The 10,673-nt window shown below is 40.1% G+C and overlaps 1 protein-coding gene across 7 annotated transcripts; it reads right to left on the reverse strand.

Annotated features, from left to right (window-relative positions):
• Window positions 1-2,391: 2,391 nt before the first annotated feature.
• On the reverse strand, window positions 2,392-10,416 carry ZNF770 (zinc finger protein 770). Of its 7 annotated transcripts, XR_005598481.1 has the most exons (4): window positions 10,193-10,302; window positions 3,686-6,657; window positions 2,975-3,059; window positions 2,392-2,581 (listed from the first exon to the last, which is right to left on the reverse strand). XR_005598481.1 is itself a non-coding variant. In XM_039538821.1 (3 exons), exons 2-3 carry the CDS (start codon window positions 6,517-6,519, stop codon window positions 3,745-3,747), a joined length of 2,019 nt encoding a protein of 672 aa, XP_039394755.1. In that variant the 5' UTR covers window positions 6,520-6,657; window positions 10,193-10,302; the 3' UTR covers window positions 3,645-3,744. The 7 variants fall into 7 exon arrangements, 4 of the variants coding, with proteins under 4 accessions (XP_039394752.1, XP_039394751.1, XP_039394753.1 ...); XR_005598479.1 differs by having other exon boundaries at window positions 2,392-3,845; window positions 3,919-6,657; XR_005598480.1 differs by having other exon boundaries at window positions 2,975-6,657.
• Between the last annotated feature and the right edge of the window lie 257 nt (window positions 10,417-10,673).

Consider the following 10,673-nt stretch of genomic DNA (forward strand, 5'->3'; position numbering starts at 1 on the left):
TGTGCTATTCAAAGCTACTAGAGAAACATTATTACATAGTGATCACATAAGGTAGTACAATTTATCCACTCAGACTGGGAAAAATAATGTAGCTGGTAATAAAAAAAAGTCACTCTGTAATTCAATTTTCCTTATAATGACTGCCTCTCAGACATACATTACCCAGAGCCATCAAAGCATAAACCCAGTTTATTAAGTTATAACTCACCATTTAAAAATCCCCCAAACTCCTGTGCAACTAATATGAACACAAGCCTCTTTATAGTTTAGGAGACCCAGGCAGTTTGAACATTAAAGACACATTACTACAAGGGACTATTATAGGGAGATATCCTGCAGTATTTCCTGATGAGACCAGTCCCGCTGTACTCACTAAGGATTACTGAAGTCTGTAAAAGGGGCAGGATTAAGATTTACAGAGGTTTACATGTACTGTAGAAGGAAGCCAAGGTAATTGAGCATTAGAACAGAAGTCCCAGTTTGAGATTTGAAGTCTCATCAACTTCGGTGGGTTTTGGATTAAGCCCAGATCCACAAAGGTACTTAATTGCCTAGACTCCAGATTTAGATGCATACGTCCCAGTTTTAGGCTCCACTGTGATCCACAAAACTCCCACTCAGCTGCCGCCTAACCCTTTAGGTGCCTAAACTGAGTCAATACCTGGATCTCCACTGTGCAGGGCCCTATCTGGTAGGCATGCCCAGAGGCCACCTACCAGATGTAGTCCCATTCAAGCTCTAGCTGGAGGAGTTGTTGCTAGTGGTGCCCATTTTATAATTTTCAGTCCAGTGATTAGAGCACTCATTTGGGATGTAGGAGACCTGGATTCAAATCCCCCCTCTGTCTGAGGGAGAGAAAGGATTTGAACAAGGGTTTCTTACCCTTTAGGAGCATGATCTAACCATTGGGCTATGGGATATCCTGATGCAGGGCTCTCTCAATCTCTCCCATTGAAGCTGTTTCAATCAAGGATAAACAGTCATTGAAGCAAGGAGACAGGACCGTGGGTCTCGAAACTCCCCGCTGGGTGCCCTAACCACCATAGCAAAAATGGATCTGTGCTTCCCCAGGGCAACCTCGCTCCTCCTCCTGGTTTCCATGTATGAAGCCTGCAGAATTTATCATCCTGCAGGTTTGCCTGCTGGCTGCTACTCCAGAACATTCCTTCAGATAGGTTTCCACGTTGTTCCTCGGGACAGCCAGTAATTCATAACAGTTGTTCACTTGCCACAGGTTTGTGGTAGGATATCACCACCAGTAGAAACAAAAGGTAAACTAAACCACCATTAGAAAGCCTGGAATTCAGAATGAAGGTTACATTTAAACTCTTCAAGGACACCAGAATGAATGAGTTAACATGCCTGGACATAAGTCTGCACTCCGAATGATATCTTTGCAAGGAAAAGACCTAGAGACACAGGGAAAAATCCTGGCCCTATCTGAATGTTGCCATTGACTTCAAAACAGCCAGTTTTTCACCCTCCTAGATTTTTCCAGTTCAGTTTTAGGAGCCTGATCCTCCACTTCACTTCACTGCATAATTCCTCTGAAGATTAATGGAATTACACTGGTATAGAAAGGAGAGGAAGATCAGTCCCTCAGTCTTCACCACTAACTTAGGGCTGAATAAAATTCCCACTAAAATCAAGGGAAAAGACCCCCTGATGCCTTTTAAAAAGTTCCCTAGAGCCCTAACAATTATTCCATGATTCCAAAAATAACCAGTAAATAACATTTCCCAAATGTGCCTTTCCTGATCTCAAAATTGGGCTTGTGCATAAAGTCCTTCCAAGATCTTTCAAATCTCTATTGAAATTTCTAGGAAAAGCTATTTTTGAGATAAGGCATGGCAAAAAAAAAAAAAAAAAAGCATTCACTTTTTAAAACAAAGTGGACACCCATTTTTCTGAAGCCCACTCCCATCTATCAATACCAGCTCATTTGGATCACCTCAAATTTGGGCAAAGAATATTCCAATGACTATAGATTACGTATGCAGAATTTGAAAAGGAAAGGACTCTTGAAAAATTTAACTGTGTCTGGGCAAAAATCAATTATGAAATACACTTATTGTAAGTCTATGTTACCTTCATTTGGGGGAGGAGACTGTCGCTCCATAATATTTATACATGCAGATGTATAGGGAAAATAAAATATCTGGTAGATAATAAAGTACTGGTATATCCGTATCTCTATAGTAGTTATTAAAATGCTCTTTTGTATATTCCATTAGAGTGATTAGGTCTGTACAAAGAGATTAAGAAATTACCATAGTTGTATTCCCCAGACTCCCCATCAAGTTTAATAGCAGTGCTCTTAAATTTAACCTTGTTTCAGGTCATTAATCTGACTCTCAAAACTTTTTAAAACATGAAAAGTCTGGTTCTTTATAAATATGTATTGAAAAGTTTATTGTTTTTATAAAGCAGAAAAAATGGTTTCAGAAACAATCCTATTTGTTCTAACATGCGGCAATGGTTGGTTACTGTGACATCTAATCTTTTTCCTTCTGCATATCAAATTTCACATAGTTGGTCTTCACACCTCTAGAGTCTTCAAATGAAGTGCACAATAAAAGTACTACATAAATAAAAAGATTTGTTACAGGTATTTCAAAAGAGCTCTACAGCACACCTCAAAACACTTTTTACGGTATTCTGTCTTTTAATACAAAACAACCTGACAGAATGTGGGGGGAGGGACAGGAGAGGAGAAAAAAAAAGTCTAAAAGTATAACCAATAGCCAAGTATGAGATCATACCAGCAAGACCATTTTTCTATGTTTTACTCTCTCACATAAGGGAGACAGACAATCTCCAGATAGGAGGAAATCCTCACTTCATTCATACCAAATATTATATAGCTTATGCCATTGTCAGACTTAGGTTAATCACTTGAAAGACTGCAAATATAAGTAAAAAAGAGTTCATTTAAATACATCTGGATCTACTTAAACAATGAAAAGAATCTCACCAATCTTCTGTTAGTTGGAAACTTTAGGGTTCAAGCATTGAGAAGTTACACAACAAAGACACACTTTAGCTGGCAGCTTTTCTTTCTGAGGGGGAAAAAAAACTAACTTCATTCTTATCTACGAGTTCTCAGTCTTTCCCCAGCATGTCCATAATTATTTTTGCTTATGCATTCTTTCAGCGTAAGGGAAAAAGTGGGCATATCCCAACACTTACCAGAAAATTCATACTGTAACTACAGCTTTTAATAATACAAAAATGGATTTACTTAATAGGAGCTAGTTGTCATTTACAATCCCATTATTTCATGTTATAAAGGAATAGGACTTCCGAACATTGTTTTCAGTTATCATCTTATCCCATCCTAAGGAATATTTCCTTAACTTGTGCAGTGTGCACTACCAGGAAACAAGGAGGCTGTTACTCAGAATTTTGGCCTTGCAGAAGAACTAAGGATACAAGGTGGCTGAGTGGAAAGGGGACACATTAATGACATCATTACATGAGAAGAGGGGGAAAAAAAAGAAAAAAGAAAAAAACCACCACCAAAGAGTCTCATCCACTTCTCTTGCAGAACAACATTTGAATATTGTGTGGACTGACCCAAAAAGCTAGAAGAGGCAGGGAACAAAACTGGAAGAGTCAAATGAGGTTAAGAGGACTGTACTGACTCAGGAACACTTTGTTATTTTAATGTGCATAGGTTCAATACCTAGCTATTACATAGCACTCTTCATCCATAGATCTTAAAGCAGGTAACTATTATCTCTATTAATCTTGTGTTACTGTTGTGGAAGTTATTTTTCCCTCTGGGCTTTCTCCTCCACTTCTTCCTTTTCCAACTCCTTTCTTTTTCTCTTGTATTACCTGATCTGCAGAACAAACAGGAGCATAAGAAAAATACTATCGACCAGGCACAGCATGCATCTTATGCTTTCTACATACCTGGAGACAAAGTGAAGTGGATCAAGGACAGTCTTTTTACATTTGCTTTTTGGCAGGTGCAGTCAGAAAGCATATTGTCATGAAATAACTCCTCTGGCTGGGGAAGAGGCACAACTTTTAAACATGTGATTTATATTGCACTACAGATTGCTGAAACACTTTTATGCAATAACTACATGTATTCACAATTAAAAAAAACATTTCTGGAAGTTTTCAAACATCAACCCTTATACATCACAAAATATATAAGTAGACAGTCTGAAAACAGTATATTAACCTTTCTTCAGGTCATCTCTTTAACATAAGTAGTAGCTTTCCAGTCAATCTAATGTAAGCCTGTTCATAATTATGTAATCTAGAAGTTTTAGACTTTAAAAACAAACAAACAACCTCATTGGACACCATCCACTTTTGTTGAACACAAAATACCTTCTAGTGTTTGTTATTCCACTCAGTGGAACTCTGCCAGCCATTTTATCTTTAGGATTTCTTTTTAAAGTGAGTAAGGTGATGCCTTTTCAAATGTGGGGCCTGTCTGAAAGTTTTACCACAAACTGAACATTCAAATGGCTTCTGTCCAGCATGCATTAAATAGTGCCTTTCAAGTTTGGAAGGTGATTTGAAAGTTTTAAAGCAGACACTGCACTGATAAAACTTTTTAATAGCTTCACTTTTTTCCATACCTCCAGAAAAATCATACCAGTGACTGTAATGGCTTTGCTCCGTTTCCAACGATTTACTACACAAATACGGCAGTGTGTTTCTACTGCTGGTGCCAAGAACAAAGTCCCCAGAGTCTAGCTCAACTTTGATTTCACCTGCTTGATTTGACTGAATCAGCTCAAATTCTGGAAAGCCAGATGCCTGTGAAGGTCTTTTGGAATAACCCACAGGCTGAGAAGACTCAAATTCAATGTGATCTCCCTGATGACTAAAAAGTTTGTTCAGATTTTCAAATTCCACCTGGCAAACAGGGCTTTTATATGGTGTCTTTTCAGTATGGGTGAGCTGGTGTCTTTTTAAGTGAGCTGACTGTCTAAATGTCTTCCCACAAACATTACAGCCAAAGGGCTTCTGTCCCGTGTGAATAAGATAATGTCTTTGAAGTTTGGATGAAGAAGGAAAGATTTTTTCACATCTGTCACATTTACACACTTTGTGTCTATTATGTATATTTTTAGGAGGAGCTGAAAAAGCACAGTGAAGTGCTGCTTCTGGATTATCAAAGAAATCAGCATCCAATGAACCATAAAGTGAGTCATCTTTATTATGAACCGAATCATCCATGTTTAACATGCTTTCACCAGTAATTATACCATTTAAATTAATTTCTAATTTGTGCTTTTGTAGGTGCTCTTGCCAGGAAAATGGCATGACAAATGTCCTTTTCTTTTTATTGCTAATTGTCTTGTGCCTGACAAGCTTGCTATGATAATTCTTAAAAGTTTTAGGCGAAGCATTCCAATCAGAATGCTGCTCATTAGATGCAAACAGGTCATGACTTTTAAAGTGACTTGTTTTATTTTTTTTTCTGTCAGACTGAGATGAATCTGATGCCTTTTCTCCAGCATGTTTGAGTTTCATCAGGACTTTACTTTTAATGTTGGCTTTGTGGCTGTAGGCTGATTTGCCACTGTTTGAATTTTTGCCATCTCTCAGGTAAAAACATTTGTGCAAATTTAGAACCCGCTCTGTTTCAAAACACTGCTCGCACACTGGGCACTGAAAAGGTACAATATAAATAGAGTGAACATCAAGTGGATCATTCTCCAGGGGCTCATAAGTATCAACATTCTCAAAATTATCCCTTTTTCCTTCCAGCGAGTTCTGAGGTCTAGGATATTTAGAAGTCTTTGCTCTGTAAAGGACTCTGGGAAGAGACTTATTTCTGACATGGAGTTGCTTGTGCTTCAGGAGTTTGCTCTGCATCTTAAATCCCTTCTGACAAAAACAACACTGAAAAGGCCTCTCTTCTGTGTGTGTGAGCTGATGGATTTTCAAATGTGTTGACTGCCTGAAAGATTTCCCACACAAGGAACATTTAAAAGGTTTCTGGCCAGTGTGAATCAGCAAGTGTCTTTCCAGCTTAGATCGTGATGGAAACATCTTGTTACATGTTTCACACATATGAGTTTTCTTTCTCCTCCTGGCACTGTGCAGATGATCTGACTTTGTGCACTGATGCAGCATCCACAGCTCTTCTGTTGTAAAAGATTTCTGGCAAACAGAACAATGAAATATTCCATACAACTGCCTATCTTGCTTAGCATCCACTGATTTTTTAGCTTGCTTAATATCACTCTGGTAGTTTTCATTATGAAGCTGTTGATGCTTTAAGAAAGTAATTAAATTTTTGAAGTTCCTATGGCAAATGTTACATTTAAAAGGAAGTTTATGGGTTAGCTGATGTCTTTCCAAATGGACTAGCTGTCTAAAAGTTTTATGACATACATGACATTCAAATGGCTTTTGACCAGTGTGTATAAGATAATGCCTAGCTAATTTTGATGGTGTTTCAAATTGTTTATAGCAGATGTCACATCTATATGGCCTTTTCCTGGGTATCCTGTTAGCTGTTACACATTGCTGAATTTTGAACATTTTAAAAAAATAAGACTCCTATTCTGGTCAGTTTCTTCAGAAATGTACTTCAATTGAAACCATCACAATACTGAGAAGGAAGGTCCGGAACAGCAGCAAAGTTATCTTAGAGAAGGATTCCTTAAATTCCACAGATCCCTAAAATAGTAAGAATGAGAAAAACAGGTATTTTAGGGACTAATTTTCTCTTGCCTTTTAGACAACAAACTGCAGTTATTTTAACCAGCATACGCAAAATTTAACTTGGTTTAAAATGCTTCCTAACAGACTAGCCACAAATTATATCATGTGTTAAGAAAAAAACGGGCCTATTCTACAGAAGGAGAGTCAGTTAAAAGCCAGCTGTAACAAAGATTCATTTTAATCTAGCCTATTACCACTCAATGTTACTCCAAAATCATATCAATTTCAGCTACGGTAAAAAATAAAAAAATATAAAAACACTGCTCTTGTTAAAAAAAGTTGTTGGTTTGTTGGTTTTTGGGGGAGGGGGGTTTGCAATACATTTTCCATCACTATTATCACTGTAAATACTAGCTATTAGCAGCTTTGGTTATATACTACATGTAACATCTGGGAGGATGAAGAAAGCAAAAAAACTATGAGATTCTTGGATCCTAAAATAATAGTTAAATTGTAAAAAGTGCCAAATTAACAGTCCTTTAAACTGAAGTCCAGAGAACAAGTACCATACAGGTTTCTGCACCTCACTAATTTACCCTCACTTCTAGGAAGGAAAGCATAACTCACACTCCTAGCCCATTCAAGTTGGTGACCTCTCTGCTGAAACTGCAAAAAGAGTGGTAACTAGCACTAACTGTTAGTCATTTGTGGGATGTGGCCAGCTGTCCCTTTGAAACTGGACTCACATTATTTCAATTTATTTCATGGACCACCCAATAACCATCTAACGGTATAAAGACTTTTGTTCACTCTGAAATTGACCTATATTTGAACCAGTGCCTAAGGGGTGACAGACTCTGTAACACATAAGCAATTCTCTGAGCAATACAATTTCCCTTCTTAAATAATAATTATCTATAAAGTCATTTCATTGTGCACGCATTTGGATATTATTCACCACAAGTTGTGTGTTGAAATGAGTACACCAGTGAACACAAAATACTAGATGTTTGACTTGTTTTAGAACACACACAGAGATGCAGGTACACACAAAAACTACAGGAATCCAAATTTTCCAAAAATTAGAAGTGATGCCTAAAATTAATGCCTTTAATAGTAAACATTTAGAAAGAAATATCTAAAAAGATTCACACACCACAACACCCTCCCCAAAGTTAAATAGAGAATAATAAACTGGGGCAGTCTGAGTTATACGGAGAGGAGCTGTACCCAGGTTTCCAGTTTTTCCCCTTCATACTAATTCTGGGTTTTACGTACGGGAAGGTCAAGTGAATTTATTAACTACCAGTTTTTGAGAACCGGACAGCCAACTATCACAGCTCTGCTTCCTTCTACTCTACCATCAGGTGGTCCAAGAGACATTTATACAGAACACGTCACAGGACACCGACAATACCACATTGAGTAATTGAGACCGCCGACCAGGGAAATAACTCCCTTCCTTCCCTGACGAACCAAGGGATGCACCCCACCCATGTACTTATTCACTACACCGATACTGACTTGGAATCCTTATACAATCTATGGGTGGCGTACCCAAGCTCACTTATCCACTGATACTTTAAAAACTCTTGCACCCCAATCTGGGTCTATGCTGGTTATGTGATATGTATGTATCTCTTCATCCTTGCAACCGATACCTGTAATCCCTTGTGACTCAAGCCTGACCCCAGATGTACAGTACCTTCCCTCTTAACTTGTGTATATTTAATTTTAAACATTAACTTTAATAAAAAAATTATTTCTGAAATTCTCTTCTGAACAGCTTGCAATTCTCACTCTGGATGTCACCCCCCCCCCCCCCTGCTATATTGTCAGTAACAATCCTTGTCTTGCAAAGGTCGGCATTGGCAATTTTTGACAGAATTTATGGAGGTAAACAGTAATGCTCCTTTGAAGCGGTAGCTACAACATTCAGAATTTCTCAATCTTTCTGAAAGACAGAAAACTTATGTCCCTCATCTCTCTCATAGGTCCATTTCCAGACAAAAAGAACTGGATGGGCCTCCCAGCACAGCCTGACAAAGCGAGTTCATGCAGTGACCAAAGCCAATTGTTTGACAGTAACATACTCCTTTCACATCTAGGGAATGAATGGGCTGCTTCTGCAAAACAAGGAGCAGAAGCCAAGCCTGGAATCGTCATTTACCCTGCCTTCTCAAGCCTTGACAAATAGACATACTAATTAATGTCATCAGATCTATTTCTCCACATGACCAGGATATGGTCTTTGGATTGCAGTCCTAATAGATATAAAGCCAATACTACATTTCATCTTAGACATAAGGGCATGGAATCAAGTAATATTATATTCACTAATTTTGAGGCCAAAAATATAATTCAAACAAGGCCTTCACTTTCCCCAAGAATTCTGCCCTGTTATCACTAATCTATATTCAGACATACTTAACTCTCTACCCTAAAATAAAAAGAATTATCCTGATCCCAAGATTGAGTTGCTATGCACTCTATATGTATCTTGTAAAATTATCTACAGAACATGCAAGCACAAGCCTAGTTGCTTATTTTATAAGATGCATATTACAAGATACAGAGATAAGAATCTGAATATGTCTGACATATAGTAACCTGCCTTTCTTCACTAACTTTCCCTTAGGAAAAAAATATAGATCTCATTGATAAAAATACTGTTTTCACATACACTGTCTCCACCCACAGTTGTTTGCAAATGGGCCAAAAGCCCATTTACACAACTAGGCTAGCACTCTCTTTCTCTCTCCAGATTTTCCCATAAACGTTTTGAAACATTTTATGAAGCAAAACAAAAGTGAAACAATGAGCATGAGAATGGTACCATGTTTGAAGGAAACTTAAACTGACACCCCATGCCAACCTTTTACAGATACGTCCTGGATCATCTCCATTTAAACACATTTTTAAACCTTTGGGATCAGATCTTACAAGTGGATTATTCCCTCCCTGCCCAAAATTTAGAGGATCACAATCTGGGGTGCTAGTTTTGGAAAGAAGTAAACCAAGGATTAAAAAAAAAGTCTCAGATAAAAAAAAAGTGAACAGACTACATAAAAGACCAGCTTTTTCACTGTGGAAAAAAAGTGACTTCCACTAGCCCTAACACACCGGCACCCCCCAAAGCAGAGCGGGTTTAGAAACTCCGCATAATATAGGGGAAAGGGAAGGCTGCTGCGGTGACACTTCCTACAAAGGGGTGGGGGACAATCCCAGTTATAGTCAAGGCCAAATCCTGCTTCCACTTAAATCCACTGCAGAAATCCCAGGAAACTCACTGGGGCCAGGACCTGAGCCCCCAGTGAGCAGAAGGGCAGAGAGGAATCAGCAGCAAATTGATGCCTCACCCCAGCTGGGGGCTACAGCCTGCAGCGCGCTGAGGGGAAATGCCCGAGAGGCTCCTCCCGAGAGCAGCTGCGCTGGCAGCCGACAGCGCGGGGGCTTCCCGGGCCGCCTCGGGAGGTGGAGCGCAGCGCAGCGCTCCCGGGACCCGGCGACGCCCCAGCCAGGCAAGGGGCTGGGGGGAGGGGGAAGCAACCTGAGAAGCGGCCGCTGCGCCCTCGCCTTCCTCATCCCTCGCACGGTTTCTGCCGTGCAAACTCTTCCCCCCGGATGGCACCGAGTCTCCGGGACTCAGGGAAACCCAGCGCCGAGCTTTCAGTTCCCACCGTTCAATCCCACCCGCCTCCTTCCCCGGGCCGCGGCGCTGGGCGGGGCTGCACCGCTTGCCGCTGCATGCCGACGGGGAGACGCGGGAGAGGGGCCGGGGGTGTCTGCCTCTCACCAGCACAATGTACAAAACCGAGAGACGCAACCCCCCCACCCCGCCCAGTGGACAATCACTGGGTGGGGAGCGCTTGGTGGTGTCATTCACAGAGATCTGCCAAATCTCTCCCCCACTCCAGCCCCGTCCTTTTGGAAGCCGAGTCTCTCATCTTGCGCCAAAGTGAGTCCTTAGCAGGGGCGGCTCTAGACAAGCAGGCGCTTGGGGCGGCCGTTTCCCGGGGGGGCGGCATTTG

The sequence above is a fragment of the Mauremys reevesii genome, linkage group 4 (genome assembly GCF_016161935.1).
Source record: "Mauremys reevesii isolate NIE-2019 linkage group 4, ASM1616193v1, whole genome shotgun sequence".
Lineage (NCBI taxonomy): Eukaryota > Metazoa > Chordata > Testudines > Geoemydidae > Mauremys > Mauremys reevesii.